Source organism: Pongo pygmaeus, chromosome 1, assembly GCF_028885625.2.
Source record: "Pongo pygmaeus isolate AG05252 chromosome 1, NHGRI_mPonPyg2-v2.0_pri, whole genome shotgun sequence".
Taxonomy (NCBI): domain Eukaryota; kingdom Metazoa; phylum Chordata; class Mammalia; order Primates; family Hominidae; genus Pongo; species Pongo pygmaeus.
In genome coordinates this window covers 190609236-190637005 of record NC_072373.2, presented here as the reverse complement: position 1 = coordinate 190637005, position 27770 = coordinate 190609236, and the positions used below count along the sequence as shown (strand labels likewise).

The 27770-nt window shown below is 46.0% G+C and overlaps 1 protein-coding gene across 4 annotated transcripts; it reads right to left on the bottom strand.

Moving 5' to 3' along the window:
• Window positions 1-4: 4 nt before the first annotated feature.
• Window positions 5-27770, bottom strand: PPT1 (palmitoyl-protein thioesterase 1). 4 transcript variants are annotated; one of them, XM_054493407.2, is made up of 9 exons: window positions 27199-27770; window positions 22502-22611; window positions 22149-22276; window positions 21435-21505; window positions 16696-16798; window positions 7708-7798; window positions 5869-5967; window positions 4140-4211; window positions 5-1471 (listed from the first exon to the last, which is right to left on the bottom strand). In XM_054493407.2, exons 1-9 carry the CDS (start codon window positions 27320-27322, stop codon window positions 1349-1351), a joined length of 921 nt encoding a protein of 306 aa, XP_054349382.1. In that variant the 5' UTR covers window positions 27323-27770; the 3' UTR covers window positions 5-1348. The 4 variants fall into 4 exon arrangements, with proteins under 4 accessions (XP_054349382.1, XP_054349363.1, XP_054349372.1 ...); XM_054493388.2 differs by having other exon boundaries at window positions 5869-6147; window positions 27199-27356; XM_054493397.2 differs by lacking the exon at window positions 4140-4211 and having other exon boundaries at window positions 5869-6147; window positions 27199-27356.

The following is a 27770-nucleotide window of genomic DNA, read 5'->3' as shown; positions in this document are numbered from 1 at the left end:
AGGATAAGAAACTACTCTTTATTTTAGACAACCTCATAAAATTATTTTCACATCCCCCCCAACTTCTTGCTCTTAATCCTTATCTTTTAGTTGAAGAATAAGGCTTAAGAGAGAGAAAGGAAAAACCATAATGGCTAAACTTAGCAGCACCAACACGGTTCTTTCATCAAGGTGTAGCTCATCATTTCTCCAAACTGACATGCTACAGAAATGTCTTCCAAAAAGCGTTAAGTTTTCACAAAGTGGGAACTATGATTTCCATGCTCAAATAGTGTAGGAAATGGTAGATTACGTTAGTTTTGTTTACTGTAACAGGAATTCTCAAGAGTCTTTAGACACTCTAATGTGGGTTGATCTCCAGAAGGAGAAAGGGAGTGTGTAGTATTTTCCAAGCTTTTTGAACAAACAATCCTTTTTCCCATGGAACACATCAGAAACAGTTTGGAGTATGCTGGTAAATGTGTTTTGGGGATGGAAGTCAGAAAGCCTGATCTTTTTCATACGCCTCCTCCTATACTCTGCTAAAGCCAGCAATAAAGTAAGTTGACTCTAGCATCAAGACCACTAGTCATATTAAGAAAGAGCAGATTGGTCAAGAATGGAATAGGAAGAACTAGCTGCCTCACTTTTCACTTTCGTGCCTACATTTTCTTCACTCCCTAAGTTATACAAGACGTACATTTCCCCTCTTAAGCAACTTAATTGGGTGCTACTTCCCTCCTTTTGTGACAGCAACTAATTCATCACTACCTGAGGAGACAAAGTGGGTGCCGCAGAAGCAAGACTGTAGGCCAGTGGGATTTGTCTAATAATTGATAAGATGATAGCACAGAGGGCAGTGTACTCAGAGAGGAAGGCAGCCTAACAAATTATGCAGAAATAGCCAAGCAAGATTTTTCCAAGCACTGGTTAAATCACCAGCAAAACAAAGCATTTATGTGAGTACCTCAGGCCTGGGTACCTCTTTGCTTGAAATATGGCAAGACTTGGAAAAACGTTTGCCCTTAGAATCTATCTCACTGCTTTAGTTGTCTCCTTTGGGCCTGGGCACAGTTCTGGCACTGATCTGGAACAGACTCCCTTTTCTAAAACTGAACTTGACCACATCAAAAGTTTGTAAAACAATCTCCATGGTAATTAAACTTGCATTCAACACCATATGGTGATAGAAGATAGCAAAGGATAAGATGCAGATCTTAGATCTTTCTAAGTAGGGCATGTTAGATGACGATGGAAGGATTAGTTGCAAGCTGGATCTGAGCTCAGGCTTGGGCATGAAGGAAACTGTCTCCCATGTGATTTGGAAGAGTCAGGGGCTCTCTGAGCTCTATTGTGAACTGTACGGGTTTCATCCAAGGAATGGTATGATGTGGGCATAAAACCATTCTTCAGACAACTGAAGATGGTCCCCTTCTGTAGCCAGAAACACTAGCTGTCCTGCATTGTCCATTTCCTTTAGCCCCAGGCGGTCCTGCAGAAGGAAAGGCCATAATTAAAGCGTAATGAAGTTTTGGAGTAAAATCGTAAGTACGTTAACTTGAGATATATTGTCAAAATGCAGTTTGTCCTGAGTATTAAAATTGAGGTGTATTTTCAAAAATGCCAAAAAGAATATCTCCTACTTCTTTCTTTCCTTCCTTTCTTTCTTCTTTCTTTCTCTTTCTTTTTCTCTCTTTCTTATTTTCTTTCTCTTCCTTTCCTTTCTTTTCTCATCCCCCTCCCCCTGTCCCCCCCCCCCCCCCCCGTCTTCTTCTTCCTCTCTCTCTCTCTGTCTCTTTTTCTCTTTCTTTCGAGACAGAGTCTTGCTCGGTCGCCCAGGCTGGAGTGCAGTGGTGCGATCGCGGCTCACTGCAACCTCCACTTCTCTGGTTCGAGCGATTCTCCTGCCTCTGCCTCGTGAGTAGCTGGAATTACAGGCGCATGCCACCATGCCTGGGTAATTTCTTGTATTTTTAGTAGAGATGGGGTTTCACCGTGTTAGCTAGGATGGTCTTGATCTCCTGACCTCAGGTGATCCACGTGCCTCGGCCTCCCAAAGTGCTGGGATTACAGGCGTGAGCCACCACACCCAGCCAGTTTTTTCTAAGTATTAAAAATAGATATGCAATTGAGATTGCTCTATACAGAGTTCTAGATTCTGATTTTTGAAAAGCTCAGAGTCAGAGGACTACCTATAGGTGGGCAAGCCATAGACGACACTGCCTCAGAATGCCATAGGTAAGTGGAACTGAGCCAAAGACAGAACATTAGCTAGGTAACTTAAAAAACATCCAACCCAGGACAGGCACGGTGGCTCACGCCTGTAATCCCAGCACTTTGGATGGCCAAGGCAGGCGGATCACCTGTGGTCGGGAGTTCAAGACCAGCCTGACCAATATGATGAAACCTTGTCTCTACTAAAAATACAAAAATTAGCTGGGCATGGTGGCGGGCACCTGTAATCCTAGCTACTTGGGAGGCTGAGACAGGAGAATTCGCGTGAACCCGGGAGGTGGAGGTTGCAGTGAGCTGAGATCATGCCATTGCACTCCAGCCTGGGCAACAAGAGCAAAACTGTCTCAAAAGAACAAAACAAAAAAACCATATCCAACCCTTAGGTAACAAACCCTGGACACTTTCATATTCTGGAGTTGAAAATGTCATTACCCATAGCCTAGGTGCTGGAGAACAACCTCTGGTTGGGAAGATAAGCAGTTACGACAGTGCCAGAATGGTGCTTCTGCCGTGGCCAACATCATTTTGAGTTTTCACAATAAGGAAGTTCTTAGCTGTAATTTCTCAAGCCTTTTTTTTTTTCAAATCAGATTCTAGCTTCCCTTTTTACCTCACCCCCCAAGTTGAGGCACCCAATGCAAAAGAAAAGCCAAGCCAAGAGGAGACAAATGACCTCTGAAATAACATGGAGGAATTCTAGTAGAAGGTGATTGGTTCAGATGTAGTACTTAGCATTTTGGAGAGTCTGTCTCCAATATAAAATCCTTAGGGCTGGGCGTGGTGGCTCACGCCTGTAATCCCAGCACTCTTGGAGGCTGAGGCAGGTGGATCACCTGAGGTCAGGAGTTGAAGACTAGCCTGGCCAACATGGTGAAACCCCATCTCTACTAACAAAACAAAATATTAGGCATGGTGGCGTGTGCCTGTAATCCCAGCTACTAGTGAGGCTGAGGCAGGATAATCGCTTGAACCCAGGAGGTGGAGGCTGCAGTGAGCTGAGAGCACACCATTGCACTCCAGCCTGGGTGACAAAGCAACACTGTCTCAAAAAAAAAAAAAAAAAAAAAAATTCTTAAAGTGTAGAAGGCCCCAGAACTGGAGGTGGTAAATTACTGCAACTTCTGCTTAAGATACAGGACCTACTGCTAAACAAAATTCAAAACTCTAGTCCCACTCAACCTCCTGCAGGAGCTTCCCTTGTCAGTGCGTAATTTAGAAACAGGATTTCACATCTATTAATGTTTAAAAGTAATGTCCCTTGGCCAGGCGCACCGGCTCACACCTGTAATCCCAGCACTTTGGGAGGCTGAGGTGGGTGGATCACCTGAGGTCAGGAGTTCAAGACCAGCCTGGCCAACATGGTGAAACTCCATCTCTCCTAAAAATACAAAAATTAGCCAGGTGTGATGGCACACACCTGTAATCCCAGCTACTAAGGGGTCTGAGGCAGGAGAATTGCTTGAACCTGGGAGGCAGGGGTTGCAGTGAGCCAAGATTGCTCCACTGCACTCCAGCCTGGGCGACAGAGTGAGACTCTGTCTCAAAAAAAAAAAAAAAGGGAATGCCCCTCATCATGCATGGAGGCTTCCTGGATTTGTAGCAGACTGTACCTCAGCAAAGGCAGCTAGTTTTAAAATCTTTTTATCAAAAGAAGGGAATCAGACATGAGGTTTCTCTTGTTCTTGTTTGGAAACCATAAGGTTTCAGGATGTAGTGGATTTCTGTAACCCAGTGCCTAATGAGCTAGAGCAAATAATCAAGAGCCTAACAAGCTTCACCAATATTGGACATGAGTCAGGTGTTTCAGGAGTACCTAGTGCTCTGAGGTGTACAGGAAAGGGCTCCAGCACCAAAGAACCTAGCAGCTTGAGGAACTGGGAGCTGAAAAAGCACCAACCTCCCAAGATAGACTCCCTGCCAGTTACCTGTGTGTACAGGGAGGTCTCCTGTAAGGGAATGGTTTCCTTGGCTTGGCCACTTCTGTAAAATCCAAACCACTGCAGAAGAAGCAAAAGAAATAAGCTCAGATATGACACATAGCACATACTGCCAAAATAATTTGAGACTGGTTAGAAGCTAAAACTGGCAACAAAGTGAACATCATAAAGCTGTAGGAAGAAGAAAAAATGGATAGGGTGTGTCTGAGTCATCTCTTCTTAAAGGTGGAGCCTGAGGGATGAGTTAATCTTTCTGAGAGGCTGATTTCCACTTCCCCAGAATTTCTGCTTCCTACATTTATTAAGCAATAAATGTGAAAAATTCCTGTGCTGAGCTCTAGACATTCAATGATGAATACATCATCTGTTTCCAAAAAGCTCCCAGTCTTGGAAGGCACAGAAACAATTCACTGTTGAGCACAGAGGTCAGCAAACGTTTTTGTAAAGGCCAGATACAAAATATTTTAGGCTTTAAGGGCCATATGGTTGTAACTACTCATTGCTGCCACTGTAACAAATGCAGCCACAGACAGTATGTAAAAAGTAACTAAAACTGTTCCAATGAGGACACTGAAATTTAAATTTTACATAATCTTTATATGTCCAAATACTTGATATGTCTAAATAAATTTTACATAATCTTTATATGTCCAATTCTTTCCCCCAACCATTAAAAAATGTTAAAAACATTCTTTTATGTTAGTGTTTGGTGTTACTCGTGGGTAACACCAAAACGGGTAGCAGGATGGACTGGGCTTGTGGGCCACAATCGGCCAATCCCTGGTGGTGTGACATAACGTGATGAGTGTTCTAACAGAGGCTGATGATTCTACAAAAGTGATCACATTCTGCTTGGAATGGGGATGGCATCCTGGCCTTGACAGACGAATAGAAATTGTCAGGTGGAGAAGCCAAGGAAGGGCATTCTAGAGACAGAAAAATATGAACAAAGGCATACGAGAGGAGAAGCACAAGTAGTACAATACGGCTTGATCAAGAGTGTATGAAGCGTGCAGACAAGGAAGATTAGGCTGGAAAACAGGGTGAAGCCAGATCAAGGCAGACCTTGGAGGCCAAGCTTAGGAATTTATATATTTTGGGCTAGTGATTCTGAACCTTTTTTGGGTCTCTGATCTCTGGAAAATGGATTAAAATTATAGATCCTTCCCCAGAGAATGCAATTACATAATTTTGCATAGAATTTTGGGGTTGGGGGGTAGATTACAATCTTCAGTGTCCCATTTATGGACCTCAGGTGAAGAACTGTTCTACACAAATGTTGGTGGAAGGGACTGAAGTTTTTTCTCCCCAGCAGGCAGCTGTATTTTTTCATTTCATTTCATTTCATTTCAATTTCATTTTATGTTCTTTTTGAGACAGAGTCTCGCTCTGTCACCCAGGCTAGGGTGCAGTGGCATGATCTTGGCTCACTGCAAGCTCTGCCTCCTGGGTTCAAGTAATTCTCCTGCCTCAGCTTCCCAAGCAGCTGGGATTACAGGTGGCTGCCACCACACCCGGCTAATTTCTTTTTGTATTTTGAGTAGCGATGGGGTTTCACCAAGTTGGCCAGGCTGGTCTTGAACTCCTGACCTCAGGTGATCCACCCACCTTGGCCTCCCAGAGTGCTGGGATTACAGGCATGAGCCACCGTGCCCAGCCAGCAGCCCTATTTTAATGCCATTTACTTTCCTGGCATGTGGCCTAAGTAGTGCCTCACCTCCGAATCTACAGGGTCCACAATGGAATCATTGAGGAATTTCACCATCACAAACTTCTTCAGGGCCATCAGGTTTTTCTTGTAGGACTCATTGATACCCTGAAAGAAAGGCCAGCAACACCTAAGGTCATTCCCATCAGATACCAGCAGAGGGAGTAAAGCCTTCCAGTTCTCAGGTCTCCCTGACCCTGTGCCACTATGTTTCTTCCCCATGGGTATGGGCTGTTTTCCAGCTTCCTGACCAGGATATACCCGTACAGCCTTTTTTTCTCTTTTTTTCTGAAAAACAAAATATTTTATTTTAGATTCAGAGGGGTACATGTGCAGTTTTGTTATAAGGGTATATTGTGTGATGCTGAGGTTTGGGGTTCTATTGATCCTTTCACCCAGGTAGTGAACACAGTGCCCAACAGGAAGTTTTTCAGCCCTAGCCTCTCCCTCCCAGCTTTTGGAGTCTCCAGTGTCTATTGTTCCCATCTTTATAGTCACGTGTACCCAATGTTTAGCTCCCACTTATAAGTGAGAACATGTGGTATTTGGTCTTCTGTTTCTGTGTTCATTTGCTTAGGATAATGGCCTCCTGCTGCATCCATGTTGCTGCAAAGAACAGGATTTCATTCTTTTTTATGACTGTGTAATATTCCATGGTGTATATGTACCACATTTTCTCTATCCAGTCCACCACTGATGGGCACCTAGGTTGATTTCATGTCTTTGCTATGGTGAACAGTGCTGCAATAAACACGAGTGCAAGTGTCTTTTTGGCAGGACAATTTGTTTTCCTTTGGGTATATAACCAGTCACGGGATTGCTTACACAGCCTTTTCCTTTCTTTTCTTTTTTTTTTTTTTTTTTTGAGATGGAGTCTCGCTCTGTCACCGAGGCCGGAGTGCAGTGGCACCATCTCAGCTCACTGCAACCTCTGCCTTCCGGGTTCAAGCGATTCTCCTGCCTCAGCCTCCCGAGTAGCTGGGATTACAGGTGGTCGCCACCACGTCCAGCTAATTTTGTATTTTTAGTAGAGACGAGGTTTCACTATGTTGGTCAGGCTGGTCTTGAACTCCTGACCTCAAGTGATCTGCCCACCTCGGCCTCCCAAAGTGCTGGGATTACAGGCGTGAGCCACCACTCCCGGCCTTCTATAGGCTTTTCTTACCATCCTATCTGACTGACATGCCACCGACCATGGCATACAGGTACAACTATGAGTTTACACCACACTCCATAGGTGTCCATCACATAGGTGAGAGGCTTCTAGTCAGAGAAAGCCAAGACAAAATAAGAAACTGCAAATTCCGGGTCGTTCTGCTATATACTATTCTTTGCTTTTTTGTTTGGTTTGTTTTTCCCTTCAAACTTTCTGTTTAAAAACAAAAAACCAAAAGATTCTCCAGATGAGTCTAATATAAACTGAGCCATCTAGTTTACCAGAACCTACCAAACCATGTTTCTGTCTGGGACATACTTAGTGCCTACTGTATCTCTCTTTTAGGTAAATCTCTAGAGAAAAATCCACCTCCAGACTGATCCATCAGGAAAGCTTCCCTCATTAAGACAGCAGGTGTGAATTTCCACCTCGCCAAGTCAGCAACCTACCAAGCTTATCCTGTGTGTTTCAACACTAGGAGAAGGAAACAACTTAAGGGAAGAAAGGCAAATGAATTTCAACCTCCCTAAAGGGAACTGAATCTCAAAGGCACTGCCTTCCAAAAAAACAGAACTTCTGTTTCCTAGGGTCTGCCCAGGACAGTTTGGGTAAACAGTCACCGCTGATTTGTTTATGAAGACCTAAACAGGAAAAAGAACGCACATCTATGGGAGCCCGGTTTGGGTGCTTACCCGCTCCTGATTTATATCTGCCAAGAAGATGCTGTGGTTGCGATACACATCCTCCTTTATGGGGTCATGCCAGTATTCGGCTTGCACGAGGCTGTAGGAAAAAAAAGGAAAGAGGTGATCAAGCTACAGGTCAGTCAGTATGCCTAGGGCATGCTCAGTGCAAAGGCCACCAGGAGACTTTAAAAGGACAAAAGGCCGGCCAGGCACAGTGGCTCATGCCTGTAATCCCAGCACTTTGGGAGGCTGAAGCAGGTGGATCACGAGGTCAGGAGTTCAAGACCAGCCTGGCCAAGATGGTGAAACCCTGTCTCTACTAAAACTACAAAAATTAGGCGGGTGCGGTGGCAGGAGCCTGTAATCCTAGCTACTCGGGAGGCTGAGGCAGGAGAATTGCTAGAACCCCGGCGGCAGAGGTTGCAGTGAGCCGAGATCGCAGCACTGCACTTCAGCCTGGGCGACAGAGTGAGACTCCGTCTCAAAAAAACAAGGACAAAAGGCCAAAGCCCTCAAGTCCCAGGCCTTACCCTTTAATACAGAAGACTTGCATCTATGAAACAGTCTGTCAACAAGACACCTTGTTGAGACAAGGACTATTCAGCACAGTACAGAAATTATAAAAGATTCAGGCAAAGGACTCATCAATATTTGCTTCCCCTATGACACTGGGATTTATCATACTTATCATGCTGATATGGTTTGGCTGTGTCCTCACCCAAATCTCATCTTGAATTGTAACTCCCACAATTCCCATATGTCATGGGAGGTGACTGAATTACAGGGGTGGGTCTTTCCTGTGCTGTTCTCATGACAGTGAATAAGTCTCATGAGATCTGATGGTTTCAAACAGGGGAGTTGGGCCAGGTTCTGTGGCTCACGCCTATAATCCCAGCACTTTGGGAGGCCAAGGCGGGCAGATCGCCTGATGTCAGGAGTTCGAGACCAACCTGGCCAACATGAGGAAACCCCGTCTCTACTAAAAATACAAAAATTAGCCAGGCGTGGTGGCATGTGCCTGTAATCCCAGCTACTCGGGAGGCGGAGGGAGGGAGAATCACTTGAACCTGGGAAGCTGAGGTTGCAGTGAGCCAAGATCACGCCATTGCACTCCAGCCTGGGAGACAGAGCGAGACTCCATCTCAAAAAACATAAATAAATAAAAAATAAAATTAAGAGGGGAGTTTCCCTGCCCAAGCTCTCTTCTTTTGTCTGCCGTCATGTGAGATGTGCCTTTCACCTTCCACCACGATTGTGAGGCTTCCCCAGCCACATGGAACTGTAAGTCCATTATATTTACCCAGTCTCAGGTATGTCTTTATCGGTAGCGAGAAAACAGACTAATACAGTAAATAAGTACCAGTAGTGTGGAGTGCTGCTGAAAAGTTACCCAAAAATGTGGAAGTGACTTTGGAACTGGGTAACAGGCAGAGGTTGGCACAGTTTGGAGGCCTCAGAAGAAGATAGGAAAATGTGGGAAAGCTTGGAACTTTCTAGACACTTGTTGAATGGCTTTGACCAAAAGCCTGATAGTGATATAGACAATAAGGTCCAGGCTGAGGTGGTCTCAGATGGAGATGAGGAACTTGCTGGGAACTGGAGCAAAGGGGACTCTTTATACTTTCTTTTCAATCTCTCTCCACTTCCCCTTCCCTTCCAGCCCCCACCTCCTCAAAATGGGCATGGTTACCACAAGGCCTCACATGGAGAAATTCGAACAAACTCTATCCCAGGTTGGCAGGGAGAGAAATCAAAATTTCTACAACATACGCTCCGCAGCCAGAGTGGAAGAGCTGCCCAGAGGCAGTGGTCCTGAAAACCCCACTCAGTGGAGCAGGCTGGCACTAAAGCCCAACAGAGCCAGCTACGTCAGAGATGGAGCTCTCCCTTCCGGGAGCAGATGAGACTGAAGTTAAAGGAAGCAACAGTCAGAGTGACATTCTAGAATGTGTTTATACATGTATTTGAAACCTTTTAAAGGTTTAGAACTCTGAACATTTATAGAATGCAAAAAAAAAAAAAGTTCCTGAGGAAAATTAGAAGTGTTACTTCAGTGAACACACAAATAATAAGGAAGCAAAACAGTCTTATTGCTGATACGGAGAAAATCTGAGTGGTCTAGATAGAAAACCAAACCAGCCACAACATTCCCTTAAGCCAAAGCCTAATCCAGAGCAACGTCCTAACTTTTCAATTCAATGAAGGCTGAGAGAGGTGAGGAAGCTGCAGAAAAAAAGTATGAAGCTAGCAGAGGTTGGTTTGTAAGGTTCAAGGAAAGAAACCATCTCCATAACACAAGAGTGCAAGATGGGGCAGCAAGTGCTGATGTAGAAGCTGCAGTAAGTTATCCAGGAGATCTAGCTAAGATACTTAATGAAGGTGGTGACCATAAACAACAAATTTTCAGTGTAGATGAACCAGTCTTATATTGGAAGAAGATGCCATCTAGGACTTTCACAGCTATAGAGGAGAAGTCAATGCCTGGCTTCAAAACTTCAAAGGACAGGCTGACTCTCTTGTGAGTGCCTCATGGAGCTGATGACTTTAAGCTGAAGCCAATGCTCGGTTACCATTTTTTAAATCCTAGGGCCCTTAAGAACTACGCTAAATTACTCTGCCTGTGCTCTACAAATGGAACTCAAAGCCTGGATGACAGCAGATCTGCTTACAGGGTGGTTTGCTGACTATTTTAAGCCCACTGTTGAGACCTATTGCTCAGAAAAAAGATTCCTTTCAAAAGATTACCACGCAGCTGGGCATGGTGGCTTATACCTACAATGCCAGCACTTTGGGAGGCCAAGGTAGGAGAATCGTTTGAGGCCAGGAGTTCAAGACTAGCTTGGGCAACATAGCAAGACCCCACCTCTACAAAAGAAAATTCTTTTTAAAATTAGCCGAGCATGGTGGTGCATGCCTGTAGTCCTAGCTACTCAGGAGGCTGAAGTGGGAGGATGGCTTGAGTTCAGGAGGTGAAGGCTGCAGTGAGCTGTGATCACACCACTGCACTCTAGTCTGGGCAACAGAGACAACCCTGCTCAAAAACTATTTTTTTTAATTAAAAAAAGTTTAAAAACAAACTTAAAAAACAAATATTACAGCTCATTAAAAAGCACCTGGTCACCCAAGAGCTCTGATGGAGATGTACAAAGAGATTAATGTTGTCCTCCTGCCTGCCATAGCACATCCATTCTACAGCCCATGGATCAAGTAGTAATTTCAATTTTCAAGTCTTATTATTTAAGAAATACATTTACAAGGTTGTAGCTGCATAGACGGTGATTCCTTTGATGCATCTGGGCAAAGTAAATGGAAAACCTGATGGAAAGGATTTATCATTCTAGATGCCATTAAGAACATTAACGGGCTGGGTACCATGTACTTTGGGAGGGTGAGGAGGGAAAATCAGTGGAGCCCAGGAGTGTGAGACTAGCCTGGGGAACATAAATGAGATCCCATCTCTACAAAAAATTAAAAAATGAGTGGGGTGTAGTGGCTCACACCTGTAGTCCCAGCTGCTCAGGATGCTGAGGTGGGAGGATCGCTTGAGCCTGGGAGGTTGAGGCTGTGTTGTAGTAAGCTGTCATGGCACCACTGCACTCCAACTTGGGTGACAGAGTGAGACTGTCTCAAAAACAAACAAACAGAAATTCATGATTCATGGGAAGAGGTCAAAATATCAGCATTAACAGGAATTTAAAAGAAGTTGATTCCAACCCTCATGAATGGCTGAGGGATTCAAGACTTCAATGAAGGAAGTAACTGCAGATGTGGAAATAGCAAGAGAACTAGAATTAGAAGTGGAACCTGATGATGTGACTGAATTGTTGCAATCTCATAAAACAGATAAGGAATTGCTTCTTACGGATGAGGAAAAAGGGGCTTCTTGAGATGGAGTCTACTCCTGGCGAAGATGCTGTGAACACTGACGAAACGACAACAAAGGATTTAGAATAAATATTACATAAGCTTACATAAAAGCAGTGGCAGGGTTTGAGGATTGACTCCAGTTCTGAAAGATGTTCTACTGAGGCCAAAATGCTACCAAATAGCATCGCATGCTACAAATAAATCTTTCATGAAAGGAAGAGTCAATTGATACAAAGTTCATCGTTGTCTCACTTTAAGAAATTAGCACAGCCACCCCAATGTGGGCGGCAAGCCACCCAGGTGCCAAGGCAAGAGACCGAGGGCATGAGCTGTTCCAGTATAATAAAATATATAAAATAACAAGAGTTATCCTAGATCTAGATTATAGACATGATTATATATGAATATCATTAATTATTAGTTTGTAGCAATTATTCTTTATTCCAATATTATAATAATCCTTGCTCTACAATCATAACTTAGGAAAAGCCAGGCCATACAGAGATAGGAGCTGAAGGAACATGGTGAGAAGTGACCAGAAGACAAGAATGCGAGCCTTCTGTTATGCCCAGACAGGGCCACTAGAGGGCTCCTTGGTCTAGCGGTAACGCCAGCGTCTGGGAAGATGCCCGTTGCCAAGCGGACAGTGGTCTAGTGGTAGGGTCAGTGCCAAGGAAAACACCCGCTACTTAGCAGACTGGGAAAGGGAGTCTCCCTTTCCCCGGGAAAGTTTAGAGAAGACTCTACTCCTCCACCTCTTGTGGAGGGCCTGACATCAGTCAGGCCAGCCCACAGTTATCCGGAGGCCTAACCGTCTCCCTGTGATGCTGTGCTTCATTGGTCACGCTCCTAGTCCACCTTCATGTTCTATCCTGTACACCTGGCTCTGCCTTTTAGTTAGCAGTAGCAAATTAGTGAAAGCACTAAAAGTCTCTGATATGCAGAAATAATGGCGTAAGCTGTCTCCTCTCTCTCTCCCCGCCTCGGCTGCCAAACAGGGAAGGGCCCCATCCAGTGGACACGTGACCCACGTGACCTTACCTATCACGGGAGATGGCTCACACTCCTTACCCTGCCCCCTTATCTTCTATCCAATAAATAACAGCGCAGCCTGGCATTCAGGGCCATTACCAGTCTCCGCGTCTTGGTGGTAGTGGTCCCCCGGGCCCAGCTGTCTTTTATCTCTTTGTCTTGTGTCTTTATTTCTACAATCTCTCATCTCCGCACACGGGGAGAAAAACCCACTGACCCTGTGGGGCTGGACCCTACACCCCAACCTTCAGCAACCACCACCCTGATCAGTCAGCAGCCATCAACATCAAGGCAAGACCCTCCACCAGCAAAAAGATGACTTGCTGAAGACTCAAATGATAAGCATTTTTTAGCAATAAAGTATTTTCTAATTAAGGCATGTACTTTTTTTAGGCATAATGCTACTGCACACTTAATAGACTTCAGTATAGTGTAAACATAGCTTTTATATGCACTGGGAAACCAACAACTTTGTGTGCCTTGCTGTACTGCAATATTTGCTTTATTGTGGTGGTCTAGAACCGAATCCTCAGTATCTCTGAGGTATGCCTGTAGTTCGTTACATTACTCTCTAACTTGTTTGAATGGCTGAAAAGTCTCTGACAGAGCCTGAGTAGATGCCTCAATATTTCCAGAAAACCAAGCTGCAAGTTCATCAGCTGAGGGCAAAGACATGGGGAAAACTGGACAACTGAGGAAAAGCACTCTGAGATCCACTGAGGGTGGGGTGCAAACTGGGAGCAGGGCCCAGAGTAGACCTTGGGAGGGCAAGTTGCTATGAAAATTAAACAGGATATGTAAAGCTCTGGCTTCCCCTGAGCTGGTATAGGGGAAGACGGAGGCCAAGGCCACGGCCAGGGCAACACTGAAGTATTCATTGTGGCAGGGAGTGTAGAGGTCGGAGGGTAGAGCGTGAGGCAGGGGATGGCAGGGAGCAAACTGGAGGAAGGAGAAGACTAGGAAGGGCTGACAGCATCTGCAAAGGCAAAAGGGAACTAGAGGGTAGTTTTACATCCAGGAAGGAGAGAGAGAACTATTACACCATTCCTCGTTGCCCTCACCATGCCAAGCCGGGGGCTTCCTCACCAGTTACTGTGCACATTAGGATATCACATTTGCTTTGCTAAGGTTAAGTTATCTGAAAAATGTGGAAGACATCTTTTGGGGTCTCTGCCTAAGTCACTCTTGCACTCTTCCTGCCCCGCCTACTGGTTTACAGGGAGGTGGGTATGGTTAGTATGCACGGTCCCACTTCTCTGGCCACAGCTAATGAGAGCAGAGGTGGAGACCTGACCTGAGCTGGGGCATGGTCCCTTCCTGAAGAATCTGAATCGGGACAAAGAGATTCTAGCCTCAGACTGAGACAATCTCCTAACAGAAGATTAAACATTTAGAAGCCATGCAAGGCCACCTTCCATCATGTGGGTGGCAGGGGAAGCTGGTCTGCATGGAGAGAAAGAAGCAGCGACACAGAGAGAGAAGCAACAATGGCATTGGAGAGAGAATACCCTGGCTCCTCATGGCTCCCAATTCTTGATTCCAGGCCCTATGAGGCCTTAGGCACCAACAGAGTATTACTTTCTTTTAAAATTTACTTTGGCTTGATATGGTTTCCTTCTTGCAACTAGAATTAATCCTCCCTAATACCAGGGGCAACCTGGGACAGTATCACAAAGACAAAATGATTTCTCTTTGTTACTTTAAGCCTTCACCATCTGCTCCGCTAAAACAGTTCTCACACTCATTCATCTGCTTGCTTGCTTTCAAAAACATGTTGCCATTTTTGATGATCCCTTACCTCCTCTCTCCCTGTTCTCTCTGCCCTTGTGGGTTTATCATTTTTTTATTCTTCTGCTACCACTTCATTAAAGTTTAAGGAGGAAGTGAAGATAAACACATCAATCTACCACTTTTAATCAGTATTTTTTATTTTTATTTTTTGAGACAGAGTCTCACTCTGTCACCTAGGTTAGGGTGCAGTGGCGTGATCTCAGCTCACTGCAACCCCCGCCTCCTGGGTGCAAGTGATTCTCTAGCCTCAGCCTCCGGAGTAGCTAAGACTACAGGTGTGCGCCACCAAGCCTGGCTAATTTTTGTATTTTTAGTAGAGATGGGGTTTCGCCATGTTGGCCAGGCTGGTCTCAACCTCCAGGCCTCAAGTGATCTGCCTACCAAGGCCTCCCAAAGTGCTGAGATAACAGGCATGAGCCACTGCATCCCGCCTTAATCAGTATTTAGGTGTCACTTGTCACCCCCCGACGGACTGCTCACTTAGCATCACTAACAGAATTCTGATTGCCAAGGGTTGTTTTGGTTCATACAAAGAAAGAAAAGTATAGGCTTTTTGGAGGCAACTGGCCAAGAGTGAGGAGAATAAAGAGTAAAGGAGGAAGAATGAAGTTTAAACACCATGCAAATCCATGAGAACAGAGAATATGTAGAATATAAATAATTAAGTTGTAATTAGCCACAGCCAATCAAACCAGGCAAAGGGGAAAGCTTGGTGTGGCCTGAGGGTAAAAAAAGGAGATAGAGGTACAGAGTATCTTAGTTTTCTATAATAACCATCAGGTGGTACTGTTGACCCACAACAGCTTTGTGGCTATTTGTGTAGCCAATGAGTGGGAAGAGAAAAGACAGCTATTAGCTGTAGGTGGTTCCAACATGAGTCAGTCACAAGGCTGTATCTTGAAAAATGGCTTCAAGAATATACTGTAATAAAAAGTTGTTATTTGACAATAATGAGACACTTGGAAAACCCACAGGATATTAGTTGATCCCAAACTCCAGCTATCATCAAGAGCACGTCAGACCTACCATCAAAACTTTTTTTTTTTTTTTTTGAGATAGAGTCTCCCCCTGTTGCCCAGGCTAGAGTGCAATGGCGCAATCTCGGCTCACTGCAAGCTCCGCCTCCCGCGTTTTTTAAGATTCTCCTGCCTCAGCCTCCTGAGTAGCTGAGATTACAGGTGCGTGCCACCACGCCCAGCTAATTTTTGTATTTTTAGTAGAGATGGGGTTTCACCATGTTGGTTAGGCTGGTCTTGAACTCCTGACCTCATGATCCACCTGCCTCCGCCTCCCAAAGTGCTGGGATTACAGGCGTGAGCCACCGAGCCCGGCTCACAACTTCTAAGGATAGAGCCCAGGAATCCATTTTTAATGAATTTCCCTGTGGTTCTGATATACAATTAAGTTTGGAAACAATTGAACAAGCACACACCACAAAAGTAATTCTGCATCTTTTTTTTTTTTAAATAGATTTTAATAGAGACAGGGGTCTCACTATGTTGTTCAGACTGGTTGTGAACTTCTGGCTTCAAGCAATCCTCCTGCCTTGGCCTCTCAAAGAGCTGGGATTACAAGTGTGAGCCATTATGCCAGGCTGGCCATGCTAAATACCCAAATACATTTGAGTAGTCAGGGACAGTGATGTAGGGAGTAGCTAACAACATAAAGAATCTGTCCTCTAAATACCAACAGTAATTCCTTGAACTTAGTACTTTCTAAAGGCTTTGTTTGTTTTTTAAGGATGGAAATTTATTCTGTTATAATTACATTCTTCTTACATAGAAAAATGCCCTTGTTTTTCTTTCTTTGTTTTTTAATTAATAAGACTTTTTGGAGCAAGTTTAGGTTTACAATGAAATTGAGCAGATAATACAAAAAGATCTCATTTGAAGGCCGGGTGCGGTGGCTCAGGCCTGTAATCCCAGCATTTTGGGAGGCCAAGGTGGGTGGGTCACCTGAGATCGGGAAGTTGGAGACCAGCCTAACCAACATGGAGAAACCCTGTCTCTTCTGAAAATACAAAATTAGCCGGGCGTAGTGGCGCATGCCTGTAATCCCAGCTACTCGGAGGCTGAGGCAGGAGACTCGCTTGAACCTGGGAGGCAGAGGTTGCAGTGAGACAAAATCACGCCACTGCACTCCAGCCTGGGCAACAAGAGCGAAATTCCATCTCAAAAAAAAAAAAAAAAAGACCTCATTTGAATATCATAAGGAACTACTGCTGGAATCACTGTAAGCATGAAAGTCAGCATGATATTTTCACACGGTGATAGGTCTGTAATCTTTTCAGCTAACCATACATACCGTTCCTGAACAACTTTGGAGTACGCTCCAGCATTCAGTGTTTTTCTGATGAAGTCACAGATGTGAGAGCTTTCTCCTGGGCATCGAGGGAGTCCAAAAACACCTACAGTGGTAGATGACAAATATCCATTCCTTCAATAATGATGTATCGAATACCCACTATGCACAAGGCACTGTGAGAAACAAAATGAACAGGACCAAACTCTGATTTCATTCACTTATTCCTCATGAAAATAAAGCTCAGAGAACTAATACTATCACCAGCTTCCTCCTGGTGCTGCTACACTCTTTCTTGCCTAAGGATCTTTTTACCTGCTCATCCCTGGAGGATGTGTTGCATCACATGGCTGGACTCATTTTCAGCTCTCAGGTCTTGGTCCTACACAAGTCATATCTGACCACCTTATCTCAAATACTACCCACCCCCATTTCCTTCCCCTCCCCCAGTTATACTTCATCCTTAGCATCCTCATCAATAACATTGTTTTGAGTAACACCAATAGTTCTAAGCAAAATATTGGCAATAATTAATTTAATCCTCACAACCACCCTGTGGAGTAGATATCATTATTTGCCCTATATCACAGATAGAAAACTGTAAAACTGAGAGGCTAAATACCTTGTCCAAGGTTAGACAATAAGGGATAAGCCAGGATTCAGACACAGGCAGTTTGGCCCCAGAGCCCACTCCTTTAAGCACTACAACCACTAGTGTGTCCTTCAAACATTATCCTGTCGTTCTTGTGTTTTTTTCCAAGAGATTGGGTCTTGCTATGTTGCCTAGACTAAAGTGCAATGGCTATTCACAGGCACAATTATAGCATGCCACAGTGCCTTGAACTCCTGGCTTCAAATGATCCTCCAGCCTCAGCCTCCCAAGTAGCAGGGACTACAGGTATACACCACCACGTGCCCAGCTATCCTCCATTTTATCATGTATATATGTATATGTGTGTGTGTATATATGTGTATATAAGTGCATATATGTGTGTATATATGTCTATATATGTCTATGTATGTGTGTATATAGGTGCCTAAGTGTATATATATGTCTATGTATGTACGTGTATATATGTGCACGTGTGTGTGTGTGTGTGTATATATATTTCATGAATGCAAGAACCTTGTCTCTCTTGTTTCTGGCATATAATAGGTTTTCAATAAATATTTGTTAAATGAAAGAATAATAAAGCTATTTTTACCAACTTGCGTTCGTATAATCCTTATACTTTTAAAAAGTATTTTCCTACCTATTATTTCACTTTATCCTCTGAAAAATTCCCATAGGACAGGCAGGGCCATATTTTGGTTTCCTCCATCTGTGAGTGGAACCTAAGATACCAAATTACTTGACTAGGAGTAATAGTTAATTGGGTGAGTCCACGTTTCCTGATTATATGGGGAATCATTCTGTTCCCACATTATACCAGCTAATAGCTATACCCATCACAACAGAGATGAAATTCCATTCTAATGACACATCCTTCCCCAACAGTATGGAATTCTGTCTAAATAGAAAACCTGCTGTTTCTTTTTTTTTTTTTTTTTTTTAAGTATTTATTGATCATACTTGGGTGTTTCTTGGAGAGGGGGATGTGGCAGGGTCACAGGATAATAGTGGAGAGAAGGTCAGCAGATAAACACGTGAACAAAGGTCTCTGGTTTTCCTAGGCAGTGTTTGTGTCCCTGGGTACTTGAGATTAGGGAGTGGTGATGACTCTTAACGAGCATGCTGCCTTCAAGCATCTGTTTAACAAAGCACATCTTGCACCGCCCTTAATCCATTTAACCCTGAGTTGACACAGCACATGTTTCAGAGAGCATGGGACTGGGGGCAAGGCCATAGATCAACAGCATCCCAAGGCAGAAGAATTTCTCCTAGTACAGAACAAAATGGAGTCTCCTATGCCTACTTCTTTCTACACAGACACAGTAACAATCTGATCTCTCTTTCTTTTCCCCAAATTTCCCCCTTTCCTTTTCAACAAAACCACCATCTCATGGCCCGTTCTCGATGGTCGCTGTCTCTTCCGAGCTGTTGGGTACACCTCCCAGACGGGGCGGCGGGCAGAGGCGCTCCTCACATCCCAGACGATGGGTGGCCAGGCAGAGGCACTCCTCACTTCCCAGATGGGGCGGCCAGGTAGAGGCACTCCTCACTTTCCAGACAGGGTGGCCGGGCAGAGGTGCTCCTCACTTCCTCCCAGACAGGGTGGCGGCCGGGCAGAGGCACTCCTCACCTCCCAGATGGGGCGGCCGGGCAGAGGCGCTCCTCACTTCCCAGACGGGGCGGCCGGGCAGAGGCGCTCCTCACTTCCCAGACGGGGCGGCCGGGCAGAGGCGCTCCTCACTTCCCAGACGGGGCGGCCGGGCAGAGGCGCTCCTCACTTCCCAGACGGGGCGGCCGGGCAGAGGCGCTCCTCACTTCCCAGACGGGGCGGCCGGGCAGAGGCGCTCCTCACTTCCTCCCAGACGGGGTGGCGGCCGGGCAGAGGCGCTCCTCACCTCCCAGACGATGGGCGGCCGGGCAGAGGCGCTCCTCACTTCCCAGACGGGGCGGCTGGGCAGAGGCGCTCCTCACTTCCCAGACGGGGCAGCCGGGCAGAGGCGCTCCTCACTTCCTCCCAGACGGGGTGGCGGCCGGGCAGAGGCGCTCCTCACCTCCCAGACGGGGCGGCCGGGCAGAGGCGCTCCTCACCTCCCAGATGGGGCGGCCGGGCAGAGGTGCTCCTCACTTCCCAGACGATGGGCGGCCGGGCAGAGGCGCTCCTCACTTCCCAGACGATGGGCGGCCGGGCAGAGGCGCTCCTCACTTCCTCCCAGACGGGGTGGTGGCCGGGCAGAGGCGCTCCTCACCTCCCAGACGGGGCGGCCGGGCAGAGGCGCTCCTCACCTCCCAGACGGGGCGGCCGGGCAGAGGCGCTCCTCACCTCCCAGACGATGGGCGGCCGGGCAGAGGCGCTCCTCACCTCCCAGACGATGGGCGGCCGGGCAGAGGCGCTCCTCACTTCCCAGACGGGGCGGCCGGGCAGAGGCGCTCTTCACTTCCCAGACGGGGCAGCCGGGCAGAGGCGCTCCTCACTTCCTCCCAGACGGGGTGGCAGCCGGGCAGAGGCGCTCCTCACCTCCCAGACGGGGCGGCCGGGCAGAGGCGCTCCTCACCTCCCAGATGGGGCGGCCGGGCAGAGGCGCTCCTCACCTCCCAGACGATGGGCGGCCGGGCAGAGGCGCTCCTCACTTCCTCCCAGATGGGGTGGTGGCCGGGCAGAGGTGCTCCTCACCTCCCAGACGGGGCGGCCGGGCAGAGGCGCTCCTCACCTCCCAGACGATGGGCGGCCGGGCAGAGGCGCTCCTCATTTCCCAGACGGGGCGGCCGGGCAGAGGCGCTCCTCACTTCCCAGAAGGGGCGGCCGGGCAGAGGCGCTCCTCACTTCTCAGATGGGGCGGCCAGGTAGAAGCACTCCTCACTTCCCAGACGGGGCGGCCGGGCAGAGGCGCTCCTCACTTCCTCCCAGACGGGGTGGCGGCCGGTCAGAGGTGCTCCTCACCTCCCAGACGGGGTGGCCAGGCAGAGGCGCTCCTCACTTCCCAGACAGGGTGGCTGGGCCTAGGCGCTCCTCACATCCCAGACGGGGCAGCCGGGCAGAGACTCTCCTCACTTCCTATACGGGATGGCGGCGGGGCAGAGGCGCTCCTCACTTCCCAGATGGGGCGGCCGGGCAGAGGCGCTCCTCACTTCCCAGACGGGGCGGCCGGGCAGAGGCTGTAATCTTAGCACTTTGGGAGGCCAAGGCAGGCCTTGGCTGATGTCTTGTGCAAATACAGTTCCTAGATTTTTTTTAAATCAGGTGGTCATGTGGGTTAGAATAGAGAAAAAAGAAAGCTGGGAGGTGGAGGTTGTAGCAAGCCGAGATCATGCCACTGCGCTCCAGCCTGGGCAACATTGAGCACTGAGTGAGCAAGATTCCGTCTGCAATCCCAGCACCTCGGGAGGCCGAGGCCGGCAGATCACTCGAGGTCAGGAGCTGGAGACCAGCCCGGTCAACACGGCGAAACCCCGTCTCCACCAAAAATACAAAAACCAGCCAGGCGTGGCGGCGCGCGCCTGGAATCCCAGGCACTCGGCAGGCCGAGGCAGGAGAATCACAGGAGCCCGAGGCAGGGAGGTTGCAGCGAGCTGAGATCACGGCAGTACAGTCCAGCCTCGGCAACAGACGAAGACCGAAGAAAGTAGAGGGAGACCGAAGAAAGTAGAGGGAGACCGAAGAAAGAAGGAGAGGGAGACCAAAGAAAGGAGGGAGAGGAAGAGAGAGAGGGAGAGGGACGAAAACCTGCTGTTTCTCAAAGAGTTTAAATTTATAGACACAAGAGCTTACACACTATTCTTTGCCTAAGCCTAAATTCAAGAGGATACCACCAAGTCAGAGAACAGAAAAGGTCACTCGATTTTCCTAACTCCTCAACCACCACCTGCCACATGGCTATAACCATCTCACTTCCATGCAATCGTGTCAATGAAATTGGAGAGAAGTAGATGCCAACCTAGTGATCCAGGCCTCTGGAATCCTAAGTCTCTTCCTATGTCTCCAGCAATGCTGGCTAGTTTGTTAAAAGCTAGAGAAACAGGATTTTGCAAGGATGGCTGATGTCTTGTGCAAATACAGTTCCTAGATTTTTTTTAAATCAGGTGGTCATGTGGGTTAGAATAGAGAAAAAAGAAAGCAAAGAGGCAAAGTTACCTTGATGTTGTCCCCCAACCGAGATCAGATTGATCATGGGAGGTGAAGGGCATCTCTGAGCCACTGCCCTCCTACGGAATAAAAGGGAGTTTTAGCTCCGACAGTCAGATGGAAATGTATCATCCACAATCGGCATCACAGATTAAGCTAGTCACCCTCTGTGACTCCCCAAACCTGCAGTTTCAGGATTTTCCTGATATGGGCAAATGCAAATATTTCTTTCAACTTTCATAGAAAATAAATTAAGCTCCGGCCGGGCACGGTGGCTCACACCTGTAATCTCAGAACTTTGGGAGGCTGAGGTAGGTGGACCACCTGAGGTCAGGAGTTCAAGACCAGCCTAGACAACATGGTAAAACCCCATCTCTACTAAAAATACAAAAAATTAGCTAGGTGTGGTGATGAGCACTGTAGTCCCAGCTACTCGGGAGGCTGAGGCAGGAGAATCGCTTGAACCTGGGACATGGAGGTTGCAGTGAGCTGAGATCGCGCCACTGCACTCCAGCCTGGGCAACAAGAGAGAAGCTCCGTCTCAAAAAAAAAAAAAAAAAGAAAGGAAATTAAGTTCCATAAAGCTTCTTACACAGGAACATTTTAGGAAATTTCCCTTCCAAGATAGGTGACAATCTTGAATTGGAGGAGTGGATTTATCTGAATAAAAGAAAAAAAAATCAATTCCATGTAAGTGGTACAATATAACAAAAAGGAACTTACAGAAATTGGCCTCCCTGGGAGAATCCCATAGCATTGTAGCCTTGCTGCAGTTTAGGATCCTTAGCAAGTGTCTGACATACTGTTGTTACTTGGGAATTGACATTCAAGAAGAAGCTGTTCTCCACGTCCTAAAAAAGAAGCCAGAGAGAAGTGAGAGGATGGGACTGAAAACAACCACTGACATCTTCTCTAAGAGGTAAACTCATTTAGGTTGGTATCCTCACATAAGCCACTCAAGGGTGAAAGTGTCATTGTATGATTTCCTGCTAAAAACACAAGGCAAAGCATTTTAACAGTATATGCTATGAAATCAGTCAGCAGCCCTTCAAAGGAACAGCTGTGAAGCGCCTTACCTCCATCAGGGTCTTCCCAATCTCTAAAGATAAGACGTAAATTCCAGGTATTTTCTTCTCAACCATTTTTTTAATAGCACCCATGCTTAAGGGATTGCAACAGCTGTCTCCTAGCCAACAAAAAACAGATGGAAACTCATGAGTCAAAATATTATTTATTGTTTAAAAACTTTGAGGCCTCAAAGAGCATTACCAAGAATGTGAAAACAATGTATAGAATGGAAGAAAATATTTGCAAAACAGTTATCCGATAAGGGCTTAATACCCAGAATATACAAGGAATTTACAACTTACTTACAACTCAACAAAAAGATAACCTAATTTAAAAACGGGAAAAGAAATTAAACATATTTTTCCAAAGAAGATATACAAATGGCTAACAACTGGCATGTGAAAAGCATGTGAAATGCAAACCAAAACCACAATGAGATACCATTTCACACAGACTAGGATGTCTTTAATAATAATTTTTTAATAGAAAATAACATGTATTGTCAAGGATGTAGAAAAATGGGACCCCTTGGACATTGCTGGTGGGAATGTAATAAGCAGCCACTGTGAAAAACAGTTTGGTGGTTTCTCAAAAAGTTAAACATACAATTACTAAATGACTCAGCAATTCAACTCCTAGTTATACACCCTAAAGAAATAAAAACACACGCCCATGCAGAAACTTGCATATAGATGTTAACAGCAGCAGTATTTGTAATAGTCAAATGGGAGAAACAATCCAGAAGTCCATGAATGAATGAATGAACAAAATGTGGTATATTCACACAATGGAATATTACTGAGTTATAAAAAAGGAACAAAGTGCTGACACATGTTACAACTTGAATGAGCCTCAGAAACATTATACTAAGTGAAATAAGCCAGACTCAAAAAGCCACATAATGCATGATTCCTTTCATAGGATAAATAAAGAATAGGCAAATCCACTGAGATACAGAAAACTAAGCTGGAGATTATCAAGAAGTAGTAGGAGGGGGGAATAGGGAGTGATTGCTTAATGGCTATGTGTGTTTTTCTGGGGCGTTGAAAAAGACAGAAGTGTTAGTTGCACAACATTGCAAATACACTAAATGCCATTGAATTGTACAAGTTTAAATGGTTAACTTTATATGAATTTTTATCTCAATTTTTAAAAATAGAAGAAAGAACATTTTTTGCTTAGCTCGTTTATCAAGTAATAACAAGCTTCAAAAGTCCATACAGGAGCTGGGTGTCATGGCTGACGTCTGTAATCCCAGTACTTTGGGAGGCCGAGGCGGGTGGATCACGAGGTCAGGAGCTTGAGACCAGCCTGGGCAACATGATGAAACCCCATCTCTACTACATATACAAAAATTAGCCGGGTGTGGTGGCACATGTCTGTAGTCCCAGCTACTTGGGGGGCTGAGCCAGGAAAATCTCTTGAACCTGAAAGATGGAGGTTTCAGTGAGCCAAGATCATGCCACTGCTCTCCAGCCTGGGCAACAGAGCAAGGCTCTATCTCAAAAAAAAAAAAATCCATATAGGCCAAGCATGGTGGCTCATACCTATCATCCCAGCACTTTGGTAAGATGAGGCAGGAGGATTGCTTGAGGCCAAGAGTTTAAGACCAGTTTGGGCAACATAATGAGACCCTGTCTCAAAAAAACCAAAGAGCCCATATAGGATAATTAAGACACCAAATTTACAAATGAAAAATAAGCAGAGGTACACATTCCCTTCCCCTATCACAGGGGATATTTGGGGTGAACAGATGCAAAGTCTTCTCTTCAGGGCCAGGACTAGGGTGAGGCAAATTAAGCATCTAGGGCAGTGGTCCTCAACCTTTTTGGCACCAGGGACCAGGTTTGTGGAAGACAATTTTTCAAAACTGTTCCACCTCAGATCATCAGGCATTCGTTAGATTCTCGTAAGGAGCACGCAACCCAGATCCCTCATACACGCAGTTCACAACAGCATTTGAGCTCGTATGAGAATCTAATGCCACTGCTGATCTGACAGGAGGTAGAGCTCATGGCGGTAAGGCTCCAGGCTCACTCACCTCCTGCTGTGTGGCCTAGTTCCTAACAGGTCACAGACCCAGGGAGTTTCGGACCCCTGCTCTAGGGCACAAAATTTAAGAAGGCACTCATTCTCAAGTTTATGTAAGAGCTGACCCTGAATTTGAGAGTGAGTGCCTCCTTAAATTTGCACTTCAGGAGCCTCTTCATCTTGTCCTAGTCCCAGACTTGTTTCTATTTCAAGGAACCAGAACTAGGAACAGGAAGCAAACTGGCTACTGAGTAGGAGAAGTGGACTGAGATCATTTCCCATTTTGAACTTACTCATTCCATTTTCAACCTGCGAGAAAGCTTAAGTACCAATTTTAGAAGAAGAAAAGGCTATTGCCTAGAGAATCGTCTATTCCTTTTATTTCTCTGAAAACAACGTTCTCCACACTGAGCTGTAATTGTAGGTTACTTAACTGCCTCTGCCTCCCCTGTAACTGACTGTGAGCTCTGGGAAAACACAAAGCTCCTACCTTGTGTCCTCTTTTGACCCCACTGGAGTAGCCCCAGGGCCTGGTGCAGAACCTTGAAAGTGTTTGTATTTGCTGACTCTAATTACTCTGAATATTTTTCTGTAACCCAACCCAATAAAGCTCACTATCATGACTCTCCCAAAACTGCTTTTGTCAAGATTAATCATCTTTATATTGCTAAATCCAATAATCAGTTGTCAGCCTTTATCTTCCTTGACCCATTAACATTTGATGCAGTTGATCATGCCCTTCTTCCTGAAACATTTTCTTCACTTGGCTTCAAGGACACTGCGCTTTCCTGACCCCTCCACTTCACTGGCTATTCAGTTACAGTCTCCTTTGCTAGTTTCTCCTCATTTCCTCCACCTCCAAATGGAATGGAGTGCCTCAGGGCTTAGTCCTCCATGTATGCTCATTTCCTAGGTGGTCTCACCTAGCCTTTAACTACTAGCTGTATGCCAAAGACTCCCTACTTAAATCTCCAGCCCGTATCTCTGTCCTAGACTCCACACTCTAAATGCCTCTACAACATCTCCTGGGTGTCTCATGAGGATCTCAAGTTTAGTAAGCCCGAAAGCAGACTCTTGATCTTTCCCCCACCCTAAGTCAGCTTGTCCTACAGGCTTCCCCATCTTGGTAAAATGAAAACTTCACCCTTCCAATTGTCCAGGCCAAAACCTGTGGAGTCATCTTTGGCTCCTTTCTTTCTCTCTTATTCCAAGTCTGATCTGTTAGCAATCCACCTTCAAAATCTATCCAAACTTTGACCATTTCTCAACACCTCTACTGTTACTCTACAGTTCCAAGTCATCATCATCTCTTGTTTAAATTATTGCAATAGTTTCCTAACCTGTCTCCCTGTGACTATCCATGACCCCCTACGATCTATTCTCAATACAGCAACTAAAGTGATTCTTTAAAAATGTGTCAGATCATGTCACTCATCTGCTCAAAAAGTTCCCCATGACACTCTAGCCAAGTCCCTGCATTAGTCTTACTAGGCCCAATAACTTCTGTACCTGTCCCTCCCTTCCAAACTAAACTCCTAACTTCTTCCCCTTGCTTACTCATTTCCAGCCACGCTGATCTGAATGCTGTCCCTCGAACACACCAGACATACTTCCCCATCAGGGCCTTCCCATTTACTGTTCCTTCTACCAGATAGCCAAATGGCAACTGTCCTCATCTACGACAGTTTTGTACTCAGATGTCACTTTTTCAATGAATTCTTTCCCAACTTTGCTTTATTAAAAGTGCAAGCCCCCACCTCCAGTCTTTATCCTACACCCTACTATATTTTTCTCCATTGCACATATCACCATTTGATATGTTATGTTTTACTTGTTAATTTCTTTATAATCTGCTTCTCCTACTGGAGAGTAGGTTCCAAAAGAACAAAGAATTTAGTCTGTTTAGTTCCCTACTGTATCCTCAGCACCTAATAGGTGCTCAATAACTGTGTTAAATGAATATAGGTTGAGCACCCTAATCTGAAAATGGGAAATCCAAAATCTGAAAGTTTTTCAGTGCAGACATGATGCCACAAGTGGAAAATTCCACACCTGACCTCATGTGATGGGTTGCACAAAATTATTTAAAATATTGCATAAAATTACCTTCCAGCTACGTGTATAAGGTGTATATGAAAAATAAATGCATTTCCTGTTTACACTTGGGTCCCATCCCCCAGATATCTTGTATATATGCAAATATTTAAAAAAAAAATCCGAAATGCTTCCCAGTCCCAAGCATTTCAGATAAGGGTTACTCAACTTGTAAATGAACTGTAGGTGCCTAACAAATCTCTGTTCAATGTGTGAAGGAATAAATAAAAGGGTAGATGCTCCGGTCATATAGCCAGCTGCAGCTCACCTAGCCTGACCAAATGCGAGATGCTGCATCCTGTCGCCACTACTGTAAGGATTAATGAAGGACAGCATGTAAAACTTCAACGCCGTGCGCAGCTCTCTCTTTCCTTCCCCTTCTCTCTTTCCAGTGAAGGGGACGGCTCCTTCCCCTTCTCTGTTTCCAATGCAGATCCTTCAAATCCTTCAAATCCTAAAATGAGGCAGTCGCGTGCTGTGGGACCAGGTCCTCGCCCTCTACACCCGCATTTTGCAGATGCGAACCCAGGCTAGGAGGAGAGAGAATCGCCAAACCCTTTTAAACTTCTCACTCACTCACCCATCCCATGCCAGATCACCAACGGCAGCGGCGCCGGCGGGTCCAGATGCTGCAGCGCCCGAGAAGCGCAGGTCCATGGCAGGAAAGCGACAGCCAAGAGCCACAGGCAGCCGGGCGACGCCATCTTCGCTGTGTCACATGACCGCGGGCGCCAGACTCCGGGAACCGCGCTCCGCCCGCCTGGGCGTGGCGCCGCCGGTTGCAGACGGCAACCTGCGCATCCCGAACGGATGCCCAGCCTGATGCGCGTCGGCCCTACCCTGGAGCTTTCAGCGCGACAGGTCCCCCGCCAGGCCCCGCTGGCCGAGTGGGGCTCTGCGCTCTCGTGGACCGCCCTCTGTGGTGAATCAAAATAATTGCTAACATATATTCAGTGCTGATCAGATGCTATCAGGCACTATTCTTACAACCTTTAACTAATTCACTCCTCATAACAATGCTGTATGCACTTCTCCCCCTGACAGGTGAGGACACTGAGGCACTGAGAATTGGCACTGAGTAAGGTGCCCAAGGTCACAGAGATAGCAAATTGGTGGTTCCAAAGTCGTTGCTCTTCACCACTGCCCCGTACT